The following is a 19695-nucleotide window of genomic DNA, read 5'->3' on the forward strand; positions in this document are numbered from 1 at the left end:
TCGTTCCAATACTTCTACGAAACGGTTCGACCGATTCTTATGACATTTTAATTCATATTCAGTAAGTCTGAGAATCGGCTACTATCTATATTTCAAACCCATAAGTGATATGGGGTGTCCATCCATGTACTATTTTTTTTATGATGAGGGGTGAAAATTAGGGGTTGTATGTATTTTTGTATGCTGTATACAAAAATACATACAACCCCTAATTTTCACCCCTCTACGATCAACTCCTATTTTTTATTATTGTAGATGGTTATTTTTATTGAACTAAATTTTTTTTTTAAAGAATGGCAAAACAAACGTTTACCAGCTAGTATGTTATATTAGTCTGTGGACTACAATTGTCTAGTATTTCATTAAAAAAAAACAGTTTCCGCTTTCCCATTCATTGACACATTAACAGATAGGAACATGTGTTCCGGAAACTAGCGTGGACACAAAATAAAATCCGGACGTACTGTCTATGGAGTTCATAAAGAGGTCATTGATCCTTATCTAAACATGAATTCGAACATTTTCTTTATTGTTTTTTAAAGCGGAAAAGTAATTTAATGCTCTCTGCACTCACACGCAGGTATTGCGTACTGATGACATAATTTTCTATGATAAACGTATGCTTAAACAAAATATCGTAAACCTATATTTTTGGAATAAATTAAAAAAAACAAAGTCGGTAAAGAATATTAGTCTGTTCTTTCAAATTTTTTTATTTTTTATGAGAATTTATTTATCTTATACATACATTGCTTTATGAAAAAACTTACTTTAACTTAAACTTACTTTAATTAACTTTAACTTAATTTAATTAATAATAATAAACTTGACAATAAGCTTAAAGCTATGTATTATACTGAGACACTGGTACTTGAAAAAGGTTGGGGAAACCTGTTATTACAAGTCACCAGTCCCTCTTGAACATAGTGTTTCAAAAAGTATTGCTAATTGCTAACAAGTCTTTAAAAACGAACGAAAATAAATAATTTATAAAAATATATATAAAAAAAAATTAAAAATAAATAAAAAAATAGTAAAAAGTAAAAGCATTTGTGAGTGTGTGTGTGTGAGTGTATAGGTCAGTGTGAGTGCGTGTGCGTGTTTCAAAACGAAAACAATTGAAATTTTAAAAGTTAGATTTGAGGCATTTGAAAATTTTCTAGACGGCATCCAATTCCACGCAAATTCAAACATAAACAATTCATATAAAATATGATTGTATTATTCGTATGAGAAACGCAACTGAAATATGTGTGTAAACAATATGTCACTATCTTATTCATACATACTCATGTCTCCATACCAGCTAAGCATTACTATTTTTTTTTTCAACAGAGCGTAAACACAATTTGTCAGAAAGAGACTAATATGGCCTAACATTATAAGAATATATTCAACAGTTGCATATAAAAAGATTATGTCACGAGTTAAATTCGGTCGTTCGGTTTTTGTATGGAAATGTTCAAATGAAACACTTTATTCGAAGCTGGGTAACGACTGACTTTAATGGTTTAAAATATGAGCTAACACAAAATTAGGGGTAGAATTGTGACGCTAACAAAAACAAACTTAGAAACAAAAATTTAAATTACACTTATGTTATTGGACATTATCGTAACCGAGAATGTTAAAATACAATTTATAAGCGGTGGAGATTGTTTACATTTTGTTTACGCTTGTAATTAGTAATTAAAATATATGTGTATGTAAGTTAATTAACATTAGTTTACATAACTCACGGAAGTTCTTAAAAATATAATAAAGACTAATGAACACTACCAATAAGAACAATGGTTTAATCATCACGGCCAATAAAGTATTAACACAGGCTGTCCAAACATATACTCCCAATAAGATGAGAAATATCTCCTGACTCAGAGTGAAATCCTCTTCAACAATAAACGTTATCACATCCGCTTACCTCCCACACTGCTTTCGCACCAATTTATTCATGAGGACAAGTATCATGACACAATTGGACGGAAAATTAGATGAAGCAAAAAACATTGGATTGATAACATCTGCTCATTGAGCATAATACAAGGTACATTGTCGATATGAAAATTACGTCAAGACTCAGTTAGCCTTCTTTTTCTAGTAAACCGCATCCGTAGACTTGGCAAAATAATAATTTAGAGTTGAAAGCCACAAAACCTACTTGCCTATCACAAAAGTCAACAAATAACTCTTTAAAGTTAAAAATTTACCCTAACTTTTGTATTTACGGATCTCAAAGAAAAATTCACTAATACTTAATGCTTTGATTATACTTTCTTTTTTTTTAATAAATTTCCCAATATCCCCGACTCTTGTGGTGCGGGACCTTGTTTTATACACATATTTTCAACAAATATAATATATACTAGCTGACCGGGCAAACGTCGTTTTGCCATGTATATCATTTATAATAAAAAAATAGGGGTTGATCGTAGAGGAGTGAAAGTTAGGGGTTTGTATGTATTTTTTAATGCTGTATAATAAAAACAGAAACAAATATCTATAAATATTAAAAAAATATTTAGGGGTGGACTACCCTTAACATTTAGGGGGATGAAAAATAGATGTTGTCCGATTCTCAGACATACCCAATATGCACACAAAATTTCATGAGATTCGGTCGAGCCGTTTTTAACCACAAACACCGCGACACGAGAATTTTATATATCAGATATATTAAGAAATTTCCCTAACCTACTAATCCTATTTTATATTCATATGCGAGTGGCCCATCGTCTCGCCTCCGCTACGTTCTTGTTGCAGTGAGTGACGCACTTCACTATCTACTGCAGAAACCTTCCAATTGCGATCTGAAGCTTCCTAAATTTCGGGAAAATTCTCAGTTACCTTTATATATCGATTTGTTGCTCCAGATCGCACTTGGCTCCAAAATTCAGGGCATTCTATAATGAGATGTATCACTGTCTGACTTGTTTGTGGGTCGCACGTACATGACGGATCTGATTTCGATTATACTTAGGTTGATAAAAAAATGAAGTAGCACCCGCATTTATGCCGGTAAAACAATTGAAACAATAAAATAATTTTTGACAATCAGGGCCAATTTAGATTAACACTTAAACTTTGAATTTCATTATACAAAGTAATAAATAAATAAATCAGTGGCGCTACCTCTTTAGGTCTGGGCATCAGATTTCTGAATCTGTTTCATGATCATTGGTCAAGTAAATGATCACAACTGCCTGACACACGCCGTAGACTTTTGGTTAAGGCAAGCCGGTTTCCTCACGATGATTTCCTTCACCGTGCGAGCGAAAGTTAAATGCGCACATAGAAAGAAAGTGCACAGCCGGGGATCGAACCTACGACCTCAGGGATGAGAGTCGAACGCTGAAGCCACTAAGCCAACACTGCTCTTAAACAAAGTAATATATCAAGTAAACTTAAGTACATTTCTGTGAAGAACGTCTTAAATCTTTATAAAAATTTTGGTGACGACATTAACGACGTGAAAGCTCTCGACCTCAGCAAATGCTTGTCTTAAAAATGCTTCAAGCCTGAAGCACCCTGAAAGCAAAGCGCTTTGAAGAGATTTTTATAGTGGCTGTTTATTATTTTTATACTAAACATATACGTAAATGATACGTGATTTTCCACACAACCATATGAGAGTTAAAATACCATAGGTTGAAATATAGAGTTCCAGTTAATATCGTAGAAACTGTCTAAATAATAAAAAGGGTGTCCAAATACGACTGATCATGTACTTTTGTTACGCTAAAGAAAGTAACCGTACACTTTCATCTACATCTTTTAATCCTCAATTAACAAATGCCCTCGAAAGTTAATATAAACTAATCTTCAAAGAGATCGGCCTTGTTTAGATTGCCAAGTTTATCACGGCTATATTAAGCTGCACTTGTATGCAAGAGTCGTGGGAATTCAGTAAGGCTGATTTTTATGTGTAAATTACGTAACAGAGTGATTCATTCGATGAATAATTATTAAAGAAGTAGGTTAATACTACTCATACGTATTTAAGACGATTTATTCGGTCAGAAATGTGTCTTAAGCGGTAACGAGAATTACTTATTTTTTTGTCTACGGTCGTGGTATACGATACGACGAATTACGCGGGAATTTAAGAGTGAAACTATTTTCCAATTACTAAAAACCAGTGTTGACGGTTTTCTTATCAAAGGCCATTTTTTACGTCTAAATGTAATTGGTGAGATAAAATAAAATAACATATAAAATATGTTTATTATGGAATATATAAGATACAGGTATCACTTATTCCACGTCATTAAATTTGTATCGGTAGGCATCCCTACTCATCGGCAAAGAAGACAGGGAAAAAGCCGGCGTAAAAAACTCTCGATACTCTTTTAAAATATCAAATCTAACTATGGCAAACATATATAGAAGGAACCAGTAGGAGGAAGATACGGTCCGCTCTTTATTTGTATTAAATTACAAAACTGATCTTATTAACGTGATTTTTTCTGACCTTTTTATCAACACCCGAAACATTTCAACATAGTTACTAAACATTTCACACCACACCTAATTCGTTCGAAACGTGTTTCGTGATGGACGTTTTCCCCTTACTATATCCGTACACACGATTTCTGTTCTTAAATTAAGTTTTTATTCATGGTGTAATAGGGAAGGATTCCAGGCGAAAGAGGTCCATAACAATAGAGGGTTTCAGGGGTATAAACATTATACTACGATTTAAGCATTAATCCTGACTTACTTCTGATTAGACATATCCGATTACGTAAACGAAGCGCTAATGTGACAAACGGAAAGGTTCTTAGTTCTCACAGTGTATCATCAATGCTCTCGCGTATTAAATTACGCATTAACAGGTCAATGCGTGAGAAAATAATATGGATGTAATAGTACGTAATAAGTATGTAAGGAAAACATAATTTATATTCCTATACAAACTCTTTTTATTTTTCTTCTTTGCCGTCTGATCGACGATGTTTAATTTGTCACTTGACATAATATATATAAGATGTTTTAATTTTTTTCATTATATTATTTTACTTTATAAAACCTAGAATATAGGCTTTAAATGTTGTTTCTTTTGTATTCACAGAGAAACGCAGTTGCGCCTTATTTATTCCCAGTACTCGTATAAGCGTTAGATACTATTATAAGTATATAACCCACATAATACAAGATATAAGATACAATTATTGGCTTAATAACTTCGAGTTAATACGATTTTTTTGCTGTTATAAATATATTACCAAATTGAACAAAGACCTTTTTAGGTCTGGGACTCAGATGTCTGTTTAATGATCATTAGTCAATCTTATAGACAAGTAAGTGATGAGCCTCCTGTGCCTGACACACACCGTCGACTGTTTCGAGTCTAAGGTAAGGTTTCCGTTTGAATGTTAAATGTGCATATAGAAAGAAAGTCCATTAGTGAACAGACGGGGATTGAATCTAAGACCTCAGTGATGAGAGTCACACGCTGAAGCCACTAGGCTATCACTGCTATATTATCTATATCAAGCAATAAATACCCCATTACAAACGGAAATTCCAAAAAATAAGCAGATTTCGCTATAAGCCTTTGTTTGTTTAATATATTTAAATCTTTAGGGATTCGATTTTTTTCAATTTGAATTCTGTGGGATCGCATCAGAAGTATGACTACTTAAGAAAATAAAATATGTACATAGAAGACAATATATATTATTGTTCACAGAGATAGACTCTGTGACGCTGCGTAGTAAATGTGTAAAACGAAATAGTATTGGATATATTTTGCACAACATGTAATCATTTCAACACGAGCGTAGGATTTACCAATGTCAAATAGAACCAAGATGTAGAGACATATTCATAAAAAAAGGCTTTAATTTAAACGACTTCTTAAACATTTATTTGACTCCTAAATCTGTATTTTACATACAGCAACAATAATTTATATAAATAGTTCAAAATGTTTAATTTCTGATATCGAAATCAATACCTCATTGGTGTTCCAACAGCTTCTAATCCGTTAGACAGTTTTTGGCGTTTGAAAGGTCAATCGAATCTCAAAGGCCAAAAACTCATCAGTTTACTAATTACTTTCTTTTTTACTTTTGTATAGAATTTACGTAATTATTGCAAATTTATACATTCGAAATCAACTTGATTTAAATGTACCAAAATCTTTATATATATAATTCTACTGTGAGTGTGTATGTCACCGAACTTCTCTCAAACGACTGGACCGATTTTGATGAAATTTTTTGTGTGTGTTCAAGGGGATCTGGGAATGGTTTAGATTCACAAATCAGCCCGGCAGGTGGCGCTGCAGTCGGTACTTTCATACTTTAATATCCTAATAGCTTGAAATATCATGCAGGACAACGTCTATGGGGTCCACTAGTATTGTGTATATAATTACTAGGAAATCAGTTAATTAACATCCTAAAAATACGTGAAAGGTCTTAAACAATGTGCAAATAAAATCTTTTCAGTCTAGTTAACATAGATTAGATAATGAATATTTGCACTTTCCTATTTGCGTAAGTTTGCAAGTAACCAACGTAATACATCTAGAATAGTTTTAAAATGAGAAAATTATGAATATTAAAATTATGATCTGTGTAGTGTAGTCGTGAATTACCTATAACAAGAACAAAGTACGAATGGCTGCTAACAATAATTCGATGCTAGAACAGCGATGAGTCTTTTATTATTCATCACGGAAAACATGAATATTATTCCTACACACACATATTGTATCATCGACTGTAACTATACAAACCTACGTTGTACGTCACCTGTGGGTTGCGGTTTATAATACCTATACATATTACCATACTGACTCACTCGTTCTTAAATTAAATAATTAGTAACTCATTTCAGCAGTCCAAACATTCTATAAATATAGTGTTATTAGTTCTATTAATTTGGAGGTTTCTAAGTTATTAGCATTTTAATCTATCAACCATTTAAACACTTAAATACCAACGGTCTTACTAATAAAGATTTATGCACATCGCATAAGCCTGTTATAAGAAAAATGTTACTAATAATGTCTGAATTGACAAGGTTGGTGTATACTGCTGTTATAACAAGTGTCTGGTTTGTATGAAGACTTGTACAATGCTTATACAACGCAGAGGCCTAGTTTAACGGGTGTATAAGACAAAAATTGCGTAATTTCATCTGATTTCGCGTTTGACAGCATTTTTTGACTGTTTAGTTCAAGGAAAGATTTAAGTTAGTAGATATTTGTGTTTGTTGAAAATAGATTTTATAGATCAAATAGAAGATTTAGATAATATTGATATGCAGCTAATACATACGATTGAAGATTTGCCGCCTCCAAGGAAAGTCAAAGAACATACCAAACTCGGTGCAATCCGTTATTACTTTCGCATGGCGATTTCAAAACAAAATACCGCTTTTCAAAGAAGTATGTTATGAAGATCTGTGACAGAGTGCGAGCTGATGTCGAAAAGAGTACTAGAGGTGGAGGGTTTTCGATTTAGGTGTCTTCTTCATGGCTTCTCAGTGTCATTATAAAATGCCAAATTATATATAGTAGCACTGGCAATCCTCCACAATATTGCTATTGATATCAAAGAAGACCTGGATGTTACGTTTGATGACACTGAGAATGCTCCAGAAGAACCAAGGCCAACCTAGACGCCCCCAAGCAATCTGGCTAGACAAGCTGCTAGAGCTGCTTTTATTGAAACATATTTTTAAGGCTGTTTTATTTACATAGGTGTGGATAGTTAAGGACTTGAAATAAATAAAAAGTTATATTTCATTTAAAACGGGGGTTTTATTTTTTTTATAAGTATATAATTATTTATTTAATTGCTGCTGTAACAATTTGAGCCTTAGAAGATGCTTCTGTCTAGCCCTTTCGTGAGCTTCGGCGAGTCGCTTCTGTTTGAGCTCATGTGTTTCAGCCATCTGCCTTTGTTTTGTTTCGTGCTCTTCCTGGTAACACTGGAACACTACCGTGTTGCGGAGTTTGGCACTTTCCACTATTTGAGATGCCTAAAAAATTTAAGTATGATCGTTGAGGGATTTTGAATGAAATAGTCCTTTCTCTATCACATTGATACTAACCTCTTCTAACTTTTGTACTGCAGAACGCGGCTTTTTATGTAAAATTCTAGTCCTCTTTGTCTGAGGTTTTGGAGTTTCTATTAGCTGCAAATAATAAAATGTTATTAGTATATTGAGTAAATGTGTATATAATTGCTTTGGTTGATAAAATAAATACAACTTACATTAGAATTATGAGTCGTATCAAAATTATTAAATCAAACGTCAATCAAACACGGCGGGTTGCCAGGGTAACAATAAATAAGGGTCGTTTTGTTATTCAACCAATACACATCGATTATTAGTCAAAGAGGAGTTTATGCCCTGTACAAGCTCTATTCACTGAATTACTATCACCTTGTCATAACGCATGTATAGTGATTTTTTATTAGTAAGACCGCAAATGTCCTGTGATTGTTGAATATTATGCACAACGGTGAAATCAATCCTCGGGAAATTTTTGTTTAGGGTTAGGCAAAAACAAACAAACATCTGAGGCCCAGACCTAACAAGGTTGTAGCGCCCCTGCTACAACCTTGTTAGGTCTGGCCCTCAGATTTTTGTATCTGTTCATGATCAATCTAATAGGCAAGTAGATGATCAGCCTCCTGTGCCTGACACACGCCGTCGACATTTTGGGTCTTAGACCCAAGCCGGGTCAATTCCTCACGATGTTTGCCTTCACCATTCGAGCGAATGTTCAATGCGCACATAGACAGAAATTCCATTGGTACACAGCCGGGGATCGAACCTACGACCTCGAGGATGAGAGTCGCACGCTGAAGCCACTAGGCTAACACTGTTCGTCGGGTAAGGGTTAGGCACATGCCAAAAAACTGATTAATATAGCACAGGAAGGCTCAAAGCTAGGACAGTATGCTGTATAATGTATATGATATATGTATTGCTTGATGCTTGACGTATGATTAGTTATAAGATTTTTTTAAACTGTATTCTTAATTGTAGAATTATCCATGTGTAGGTATTATTGTGTAGTACTATCCTATTAGTAATAATATAATTATATAGGAAAATAAATAAATGAATACACATAATTTTTCTGATATTTAGAAGATGAAAGTTAGCTAAATATTTTTTGTCAGGTTTTCAATTGTTACCTAATCATAACTGAATGATCTATACTTTACAATACACAAATAATATTATGATGATGAGGACTAATATTGACATTCATATGTTAAAAAAGCAGCTTTTGTTTTTAACAACTGAGCAAATAGTTAACATATTTGTACAGTTTAAATGTATCAGGTGAATGACCTGATATGCTTTTAAAATCAAAGACATTGTTTATGTTGCAATGAACACGTTTTCAAACTATATATTGTTTTAAGTTTATTTAAATATATAAAACAACAGAAAAAAATAATGCTAGGGGTTTCAAGTACTAAGCAAATGAGCTTCACTTCTGGAGTTTCAACATATAAAATAAAAATTATTGATTAATTATAGTGATGCATATAAATTAAGTACTGTTGTATAATAATAAATAAATCCTAAAAATATTAATAAAATTCTTTTAAGTTTATTGAACTTCAAAATTTTACAGTCTAAAAAATCAGAAAAACCTGTCTTATAACAAAGGCGTGTTTCTAACAGTTCAAGCCTGACCTTGACACTCAGAGGTCAAGTAAAAACATGTATGTCTATAATATATACATATGTGTATAAAATTCACCCTTTTGCTGTGTCAGTTATTAGTGTAGATCAGTACCAGCCAAAGACATAGATCACTGTCATCACTTTTATTGTAGAGTTGCTATATTTCAAGATCATTATATTATTATGCAACCTTTCCTAGGCAAAAACAACATACACAAAGTTTAAAAAATAAGTATATTCTACATACATTTCCAAATATATCAGCAGGAATATGAATAGTAATGCAAGACTAAAAGCGACGTTGTATGTTTTTTATGTCAAGTAATTAAAATAACACTTTTCACCATTTTCAAATAGAGTCAAAATGGCAAGATATGAATGACAGATAACTTTTAAGCTTAATATTTTTGTGCATACAATTTTAACTATGCCATTTTAAGCCATACTCAATTCAATATTAGAACAAAAGATTACTATTTAATAATTATTTTAATTTTCGAATATTGTTGATGTGTATGGATGTAACATTGTAATGTTGTATCTATATATGTACATAGAGGAAAAATAAAAAAGCAATATTTTTATTTTTATATTCATATTTGCTAAAGTCAAATAATCCAAGTAACCTTATGTTTAATACTTGGAAAATTATTTATAAAATTGTATTGAAAATTCCAAAATTATCGTGAAAAATACTTACAAATTCAAGATAAAGGATTTTTTTACAAAAAAGCCCTAAAGTAAATCTCCTAAGTTACATTTATACAATGTAAACAGGCATAGTAAAGGATATAAACTTACTTCTCTCGTAGATACTCGATGGCCCAGTAAATAACATCGCCAGGCAATTCTGCCTCCGTGATGGAGTAGTCAGAAGCAAATACAGGTAATTGGTCCTCTGGATTTACATTTGCAGCAAAATTCTCGAAAAACAATCGATATGATGTCAAATAGTCCTCTTTATCTCCCATTTTTCTTTATATTCACTGGGTTTTCGTTCTATTTAACACACACTTAAAGATATCAACAATTCACTCAGTAACACGGGAGTACTTTCAATTAATAATTACACTTAACATGAACTTTCACGTTACACTTATTTAATAGATATATAAAAAGGATAAACAAGTTAGGTTGAAATAGGTTTATGAACGTATAAATTTGTATGCTATACAAAATATTAATAAAAATAAAAACAATCTGAATCACATCTCGCTCGCAAACCACCACAGAATTTCATACTTCAAAAGCTCATAGTCAATATGATAGTATTTTTTTTTTTTTGGAGTTTACGGCCTGGTATTTACCTTTAGACCAAACAATATGATTGTAATAGAAAATAAATGTTGCCAGTTTCTGCCAGACGTTTCTTGACGTATAAAAATAGCAGAATATTAGAATTAATTATTAAAAGCAATAAAAATTACAAAAGTTAACATGAACAGGATTTTTTTCTTTTTATGTAATGTTTTTCCTTATTATCAAATGAACTTTGTGTTGATCTAATGCTATTTTAGAATATACTGACATTAGAAGTTGTCGAGAAGTAATTAATCTCAATTGTCAACTATGTTATTCGTGTAGTAAACAAGTCTATTAATAACTTTTAAGTTTTCCAGCCAATAATGCCAACTTAGGGGCAATTAGAATTTAGAACTAAAAAAAATATTGGTTGTTTGTAAAGTAGGTTTACGATCGAGATGTTTACGTGATAACGTCTTATTGGTGATATAAGTTTTTGGGAAGTAAGGAATTAATGAAGATAACAATTTTTTCAAATTTTAAATTACATCTATCGTCTTATTCACACTTTTGATGATAAATTTCGGGTGTAAAATGACAAGTTTACTTATTCGACTATGATATACATTTTTCTTCATACATTCACGGAATGACTGGCAGCGCTCGAGATGAGACGGGAGATCGGTCCGTCTCTCTCTCGTTATACCTGCGATCGCGCTCGTGAGGTTTTGGTGTGACACAAGTTTCTGAACATGTCACCCGACTAAAACGATTTTAAAGACGTTATCACGTCAAAATATTTTTCTTTTTCTTAAAATTATTTTCATTCACGATTCTTAAGGGCCTGATCGACGGACGAGTAAGACCGCGGTTTTATGGCTCGTCGGTAAAGCTCGCCGGTGTATCATTGCAAAACCACGGTTTTAAATACCGCCGAGCCTGGCTCGTGGCTCGTCGTCATGCTATATTTTTTACTCGGCTCGCCATGCAAAACCGCGTGTCGGAAAGAGAACAAGACATGTTTGCGACTGTTTTGCTTGCTAATCGATCAGCACCAACGAGCCGCGAGCCAGGTTCGTCGGTATTTAAAACCACGGTCTTACTCGCCCGTCGATCATATAGGCTTTAGTGGCCAATAACAGACTATATAGAGGGTTAGAGTACTTTCGCCGACTATAGTTTTGTTCTCTTAATGGCGTGATGTATGATCTGTGGAGGCGTCAGGCGTAGGCGGTACTCGGCAGTGTGACCGTTTTTAGTATATTCAGTACCAAATTGGTATAATTTGGGCTCCGTGTAACTAATTTAGTATTTTTTTGGTATCCTTTTATATTCTGGTATTTTTTGGTACATTTAAACTTTAAACATTTTAAAACACATTTTGATATATTTTTGGGCTGGGCGGGAAACACTCACTTTCATTCGTTCGTATTTCGTTCACATGTTTTTGTCTTTGTCTGATGTTTACCGCAAATGTATCATTTTGTCTCTTTTGAACGGTTAATGCTAACAAATTCGCGAATCGTGCTTTAGCTACGTATAACTATCTACGTTACATGCTGTATTTTTATACATGTGGTCCCTTTTGGGACCACAGATGTTTTAGTTCTTTATTTATTTCTCTCTGTGTGCATGTGTAGTGAAGATAATGAAGCGCAAATACGATCAGAAATATAGATCTGAGTGGGAACAAAATTCTGAATTTTCGTCACGGTTGACAAAAGATAAAAATAATGAAAAAATAAAACGCCTTGTGTAAAACGTGTGGAGCAACATTTTTAAGCAGAATCGCTACAATTAAAAGTCATGCATATTCTGAAAAACATCGATAGAAACTTATATGTTATAGTGGACAATCCAAGGTAAGAAAGCTATGCCCCCATTAACATATTTATAAGATTATTGTGTCCCTTATTTTTTTATGGCACATGAATTAATTGCAGTACTTCTACAGGATGTCCGATGAATCTTGGATAGTATATGTACAGTTGTAAACACATGTATAATTGATTTAAAGTCATCAAATTAATCAAATCCTGTTTATTTTCAGAACGATGATAAATTACTTCAAATTAAAGAACCCATATCTGAAGAAGTAAGAAAAGCAGAGCTTATATTTTATGCAGCGTTGGCAGAACATAACATACCATCTCGGGCCCTGGATCATCTCAGCGATTTATTCAGAAAAATGTTTTATGATTCGGAAATCGCAAAGGGCTTTTCCTGCAAACGCACTAAATCTGCTCAGTTAGCTCAGTGCAGCGAATACTGACTTAGTATTTGTAATAAAACTTATTGTAAATATTTATTATTATTTGAATATGTCTGTACAATGAAGGTGTGTAATTGGTAAAATGAAAAAGTATCTGATAATAAGTGTTTTAATAAAAAAAATCCTCTTTTTCTTTTAGTATATTTTTAGTATAATTCAGCATGTGTTTTGGTATTATTTAGTACTGGCACCTTGTAGTTTTGGTAGATTGCCATTTTTTAAAACGGTCACACTGGTACTCGGTAGAGTTCGCACTTCGCAGTTCGCAGTTCGCATTGTCAGGGGCTTGGCTCAGGTGCAAATTGCGAAAATTATTTGGATTTTTAATTATTATCACAAAAATAATTGAATAATAATACCACACATAAAACTAGCTTTCTCTAGTCAGGATCAAATTGGATACAAGTAAATTAATTATTAATAACTTATGGCTAATTTAAGTGATCGATTTTATCGTAAAATAAAAACGTATACCTATTTAAGTTTTATGATCGAGTATAATTTAATTATGAGGCCACATGCCTCTTATCATTACTATGAATGCACTTCAATAAATACTTAAGCTTATCTTTACTCACTTATACACAAAATTATTAATAATAATTTATCACATATCACGTACAAGATATTTAATCAATAAATATACTTATCGTGTAGCTAATTAAAGATATAAAAATAGGTACTTTCATTTTCAGATTCACACAAATTGATTCAGATAGGTATAAGTGTGAGTACCAAGTTTAAAATGCCATCCATAGCAGGAAAATATCAGCACTACAAAAATGATAACATTGATGACTACTTCTCTGCTGTTGGTATGTTTTATGTTAACATTACAAGTAGAATATTGTTATTGGTACATATACTTTAGAATCTGTACTTATTGGTGAAATATCTTAATCTAGCCAATGTACTTTTTCAAAGTTTTGACAGGAAATATTATGTTTTAGTCTAAACTGTAGATTACCATTAACTGTGCCAAGTAAAATTCTCTAAGATTACATTTGGTAACTTCCACCAAAATAACTTTATTATTATTATTATTATTAGTCGCTAACTGCAAGGACATCTTTCAGGTGTCCCTTTTATGGGCAGAAAAATGATGGGATTGTCATCACCACTTATGGAGATAACAGTTGATGGTGATAATATGACAATTAAAACATCATCTTTGTTAAGAACAGTAGAATACAAATTCACCCTTGGAGAGGAATATGAAGAAGAAATGCCTAGTAAAACTGTTATTAAGGTAAACTGTACATAAAAATAGACTAAGTGAATCCTGGATATATCTATGATAGTATATTTATAATGAAAAAAAAAGCGAAATACTCTATATTATGTCATTATACTTCTAAGGTAATTGCAAAAATTATTGCTATATATATACAGAAAATTAATGGAGTCTGTGCCTTAAACAGTTACAAACGAAAATTAAAAAAAAAAATGTTAAATTTTCCTAATAATACAATAAGTAATAACAAAAAGTTTTTACCAGAAACAAATTATAATCAATATTTATGTGTTTCTCAATACCTGCAATGACAACATAGTTTGGGGATTAGCTAGAGAAAATATATTTAAAAATTCCTTATACTGTCCTTAGCATTGAATTGTTTTTAAATTGTAATTACTGATATCCTTACAGAGTGTAACAAAAATGCAGAATGAGAATGAGTTGATAACAGAATCTGTGATACCAGAGACAGGAGAGAAAACTTCGAGGCATTACCTATTTTCAGATGAAGAGTGTGTCATTGTAAGTAATCTAATGACTATTTATTATATTACTACAAAAATACTCTTGTATTAGTATATAAATGGATTCAATTATTATGAGTATAATATATTTTTTTAACTTCCTAGCTGCAGCTTTATTGTTTAGTAATATCAACTACTTTTTCTTTTATTTTTCAGACATTAACTCATGAAAAGGCAAAGGCCCCTGCTAAAAGGTATTTCAAAAGAGTAACTTCCTAAACCTCTATACCTCTTGTATAAATTGTTTTAAAATATTAAGATTATGTTAGTTATGATTGAATTGCTTAGTACTTAAGGTATGAGATTATTTTATACTAATTTTATTTTTTACTTTTAAAAAATACCTATTGTAATTTTTTATACGTTTTTTATGTTTTTTATAAATTCTATTTAAAGTCATTCCAATAAAAATGATTATTTTATGGCCTGTCTTTCTTTTCATGATATTCATACCAATTTAAATATTCATTGAAACTACTCTTAATTAAAAGAAATGCTAATCGTTAGATTACTATTAAGAAGGGATAGTCTTGATTACATATTTGAAAATACATTACTGAATTATCCTTATTATCAACGTCTTCGAGTCTTCCCTTTTTGCGTATAAAAAAAAATATATTTTCTTTTTTATTCAGTAGTAAAAACATATGACCATTAGTGTATTTTCTATGAAGTTATATATATATATAATCTATGATTTTGGCCTAAAAGTCTAGGATACCAGGCCATAAACTGCAAAAAAATAAATAATCTATGATTAAAATTTTGACATATGTCAAGGGTGGAAAGCAATTGTCACGCATAAGTGACTGAGAGCATCGATTTTTTGTTTGAATTTTTTAACAAAAGAAAACGGTCAAGAACTCAAGGGACAAGGCGTGAACGGTTAAGTAGGGAGTCACGAAGTTGTAAACCAATATTTGGAGATTCAAATATCTAACTATTGCCATAGGTACAGTCAAACCTGTAAAAATAACTATGTCTGAAGGAAACCAGGTATGTAACAAACTTCTTAGAAGATTCTGCTTGACGGTCGTTAAATGATAAGAAATTATAAATTTTTTTTCTAGGAAATACAAATAAAGAACTTGAAAAAATTGCTTGACGGTTGGCGTATGGCAGTACTGCCTATAAAATCCATATTTCTCTGGGAACAGCAGTGGCATCCGTGCGCTATAGTTGCAACTGTGTCCGTTCTTTATTTTATTATTTGGTTAATGGATCTCAATAGCTTGGCGACGTTTGCGATAATTGGTCTATTTTTCAACTTCTTAGATTTTATTGTACCAATTATCTGTAACTCAATCTGCAATCCTAACTCATGGACTGGTCAGCATGAGAAGGTTTTTGACGAAGTTTGCAGAAGCATTGTGAGTTCTTATAATAAAACTCTTCATCAGCTGTGCCAATTTTATTCCCTCAGGGAAAACAGCCCCTTTATGGTAAGGAATTAAATTATTACATATAAGTTAATGAAAAATATTTTTATATACATGTTATCTTTTTATTTTCAGTACTACATTATATCAATCAGCATGTTATGCACTCTAGCATGGATGGCAGCATCAATCAACAATGTTTTTCTGCTTTATATATTCTCAGTGGTGATTTTGCTCTGGCCAGGTATCCAGCACAGGGGTATTTTCAACACCCTTCTTGGAATGATGCACATGGCACCAAAAACCATTAAATTGCAGTAATACCATTGTAGTACATTTACTATGCCCGCTTTAGTTGCTAGCTTTTTATGTGATGTAAGTCTGGTCATTACCATATTTTAAGTTAAGTTAGGTACATTATGTTGTGAGCTTTAAATTTTATGAAATAAAAGGGTATTTTTATTGAATTGTTGTTTTCTTATCATACTATATTATTGATGGGTAAATTTCAGAGTCGAGGCAATGGTAAACATTTCTTCCATATGTCAAATTCAATCTCCCGTCACTGTGAAGTATTGATTCTGAACTGAGTTTCAATTTCAACTCATACAAGCGAAAGTTTACAAAATATGTATGTAAAAAAAAGTTCTTTAAGGTTTTGTTGCACAGCTGTCCTCTTGTACAGCTTGCCTCTGTGGCACAAAGGCCTCCTCCAGCAGTTTTAACATAAGTTTAAGAGATTTCTATTTATAAAAGATCTAATTTAATTATTCTACTTATGATATGCCAAAACTTAAATGTAACAATGTTATGTTTAGACCAGAAGCGGGTGCTAAATAAAACTAAATTTGAATTCTCAAGCACTGTATATTAAATAATACAACTTATTACAAACTATTTTGTAAATATCACTATTTATCTAGAACCTACAAATAGCCAGTGAAGGGGTTACAATGTAGCCGGCATATTATTTATATCCATTCAATCGGCAAGTTGTTCACTATCTGAAAATTTATAGCCTTTATTAACATTCATGTCAATTTGTGCATAACAATATAAGTATATGATTTAAAAATAAAGGATCTAATTATTACATAAGTTAAAACCGGGTTTAACATTAACATTCTTAGCTGTAGTCACTAATGGCGTTAGGATAGGTTCATGTACCGTATTGGCTATGTTATTATTTGATTTGCTCTCACCAGAAGCGCTAGCTCTCAAACAGTCTTCGGACACAAGCGTTGTAGTGAATCTACTTCCAGTTACAGCTGTGCTCTTTTGAGCGCTACTGTCACTATATCTTCTACTGGTGCAAACTTCGCTTTCTAATTTTCCTAAATCTCTTTGTATGTTTAGTGAATCTAAGTTTTTGTAGAACTTCAACCGTTCCTTTGAACATTTCTTTGTTTCGTCTTTGTTGAAGTTTTTGCTGCTGCAGGGAAGATCTTTGAAGAAGGCTTCTGTCTGTTGTGGGGTGAGATTATATGACACTAAGTTAGTTTTTGTCGGTTTGAGGGTGTTCCTTGTGCATATTGGGCTCAAATCATTACGTATTATCTTTACAGGCGAACTACATGGATCCGCTGATAGTGTCTCTTCGTCATCTTCACCCTCTGCACTCTGGGAACGAAACATATTTGAATAAAATAAGTCTAATTAAAACTTTGCTAAACACTTCTACACTACGGAGTTTTTTTTCTTTTCCTACACTAGGGATGTACCAAAATAATTAAAATTTCTTTATCCATATACAATGAAACTATGTGTTGTAAATATATATCACTCCGATCTAATGAATAAAAAGAAATTACCCAATAACCGAGCATGTTTAAAGTCCTAACGTCCAATAATGACGAACAATGCGGTAAAATAATACGAGTTTATAGTACCTAACTAAGATTAAGCCATTGACCGGCGTCATAAAAGGTCACACTAATTCTTAACCTTGCCCTAACTTTTCATAACTAGAGGTAATCCCACCTTTTTATTTGTAAAATTATTATGGAGTAAAAATTGTTCGGTTTTCGCCATAAATTTATCAGAATCGGTTTAACGGTGCAATACTAGAAACTAATAGTTAAGACGTTGTAGATTCGTAGCAAATAGAAATCTGTATAGAACAGTGTTCTATGTCTCTTGCACCACCTGGTACTACAGGTCATTTACCCACCATAATATCGTGATCGGTGAGCGATCCGGCAGTGGCCTCGTTACTATTGAACTCGAGTTCTGAACTCGCAGAAACGGGCGTCACATCGCCGCTAATAGAAGAACCTACAACATAATGAAAATGTTAAAGTGACCAATCTTTAATACTCTTATGTCCCATAGTGCATACGTTTCGCCATTCACATATAATTATTATACTAAGGATTACATGACGAAAATCCTTTTTCCCTTAGAATACCACGATATGCTGGGTTACCCTTGAAAAGTGCCCAAAGCGCACCAATATATCGACCCATCTCCGCATATGAATTATTTAATATTTACGCCATAATAATGGGCAGAGGCAATGAGAACTTGGAGAAACTGATCGTAGTTGGTAATACAAAAGGCAAAAGATCGGGTCGTTCCCCAACCAGGTGGATCGATCAAATAAAAGACTTGTCGTCCTCAAAACATTACAACACAATAAGAGAGACAAATAGCTCCAGACACTCTTATTGGCCAGAGCTACCGACCAAAGAAATTCTGGCTGTAGTAGAACTTTTCATTATAAACGCCACAACCGGCCGCTCCTCCGCTCGGGTAGATTTCTCGTATGCAGGTATTTTGTAAAGCTTTGGGACGTCGTGCAATCAATATATCGTAGATAATTCTTATATTTCAGTTGACAAGACATAATATTAAAATATTATAAACCTAAAATTTCCGGAATGACACTATCTATTCTTACAAACGCTTGAGTAGTTTTTGAGTTTATCACATTCATTCAGGCAAACAGACACAGCAAGGGGACTTCATATAATCATTTTAAAATATAAATAGGATAAACACTTATTTAGTACACTGAAGGCAAATCGCGAAGACAGCGACGTGGCTTCATGATCTTCGGCAAAATGTAATATGCCCCATGCCTTATTACAGAACTTTTGCCAGTAGTTTAAAACCACCTTTTAGTGAATTATGATCGCCCGTGCGACAAACACATCCTATGAATTCGACAATTATGCTGTCTTTGCGTACATTTTTCGTATGAAAAATCCAACAGCCCTAATATATTTCATACAAATTTTTGACGTTTTTTACGCTTCATACTTTATCAAACTTATGGAAGACTGTATTCCAAAATCAAAACTATTCTGAATTAACGTATAGCGTATGCTATAGTCGCTAGATACAATGCTGACTGGACAATGAAAATCCATTGTTCAA

At 32.6% G+C, this 19695-nt stretch overlaps 4 protein-coding genes across 14 annotated transcripts in view; 2 read left to right on the top strand and 2 right to left on the bottom strand.

Annotated features, from left to right (window-relative positions):
• Nucleotides 1-10898, bottom strand: part of LOC125054489 (titin-like) — a 92968-nt gene extending 82070 nt beyond the window's left edge. For both annotated transcript variants that reach the window (XM_047656417.1, XM_047656416.1), the window contains exon 1: nucleotides 10465-10898. In XM_047656417.1, coding sequence (XP_047512373.1) covers nucleotides 10465-10634 — 170 coding nt within the window. In that variant the 5' untranslated portion in view covers nucleotides 10635-10898. The remainder of the gene's footprint in view (nucleotides 1-10464) is intronic.
• Nucleotides 10899-13423: 2525 nt separating this feature from the next.
• LOC125054360 (sodium/calcium exchanger regulatory protein 1-like) lies at nucleotides 13424-15935 on the top strand. 2 transcript variants are annotated; one of them, XM_047656200.1, is made up of 5 exons: nucleotides 13424-13582; nucleotides 13873-13992; nucleotides 14254-14426; nucleotides 14826-14936; nucleotides 15095-15935. In XM_047656200.1, the coding sequence occupies exons 2-5, from the start codon at nucleotides 13923-13925 to the stop codon at nucleotides 15155-15157; spliced, it is 417 nt and encodes a 138-aa protein (XP_047512156.1). In that variant the 5' UTR covers nucleotides 13424-13582; nucleotides 13873-13922; the 3' UTR covers nucleotides 15158-15935. The 2 variants fall into 2 exon arrangements, with proteins under 2 accessions (XP_047512156.1, XP_047512157.1); XM_047656201.1 differs by having other exon boundaries at nucleotides 13451-13472.
• Nucleotides 15792-16784, top strand: LOC125054357 (ADP-ribosylation factor-like protein 6-interacting protein 1). The gene is made up of 3 exons (XM_047656198.1): nucleotides 15792-15934; nucleotides 16009-16380; nucleotides 16453-16784. The coding sequence occupies exons 1-3, from the start codon at nucleotides 15917-15919 to the stop codon at nucleotides 16636-16638; spliced, it is 576 nt and encodes a 191-aa protein (XP_047512154.1). The 5' UTR covers nucleotides 15792-15916; the 3' UTR covers nucleotides 16639-16784.
• Nucleotides 16785-17164: 380 nt separating this feature from the next.
• LOC125054352 (inositol hexakisphosphate and diphosphoinositol-pentakisphosphate kinase) overlaps nucleotides 17165-19695 on the bottom strand; it is a 34005-nt gene continuing 31474 nt past the window's right edge. For 7 of the 9 annotated variants that reach the window (XM_047656186.1, XM_047656183.1, XM_047656185.1 and 4 more), the window contains 2 exons: nucleotides 18488-18591; nucleotides 17165-17937 (listed from right to left, as the gene is read on the bottom strand). In XM_047656186.1, the coding sequence (XP_047512142.1) occupies nucleotides 17401-17937; nucleotides 18488-18591 (641 nt within the window). In that variant the 3' untranslated portion in view covers nucleotides 17165-17400. The remainder of the gene's footprint in view (nucleotides 17938-18487; nucleotides 18592-19695) is intronic. The other 2 variants (XM_047656189.1, XR_007117701.1) reach the window with 2 other exon arrangements.

The sequence above is a fragment of the Pieris napi genome, chromosome 12 (assembly GCF_905475465.1).
Source record: "Pieris napi chromosome 12, ilPieNapi1.2, whole genome shotgun sequence".
NCBI classification, from domain to species: domain Eukaryota; kingdom Metazoa; phylum Arthropoda; class Insecta; order Lepidoptera; family Pieridae; genus Pieris; species Pieris napi.

What these genes read in the sequence shown, in the direction of transcription:
- LOC125054360 (XM_047656200.1), top strand. Translation starts at nt 13,923, where the DNA reads ATGCCATCCATAGCAGGAAAATATCAGCACTACAAAAATGATAACATT. An exon ending in TGACTACTTCTCTGCTGTTG is followed by an intron (nt 13,993 to 14,253) that starts GTATGTTTTATG and finishes GACATCTTTCAG; the next exon opens with GTGTCCCTTTTATGGGCAGA. An exon ending in CTAGTAAAACTGTTATTAAG is followed by an intron (nt 14,427 to 14,825) that starts GTAAACTGTACA and finishes ATATCCTTACAG; the next exon opens with AGTGTAACAAAAATGCAGAA.
- LOC125054357 (XM_047656198.1), top strand. An exon ending in GGGAAAACAGCCCCTTTATG is followed by an intron (nt 16,381 to 16,452) that starts GTAAGGAATTAA and finishes TTTTATTTTCAG; the next exon opens with TACTACATTATATCAATCAG.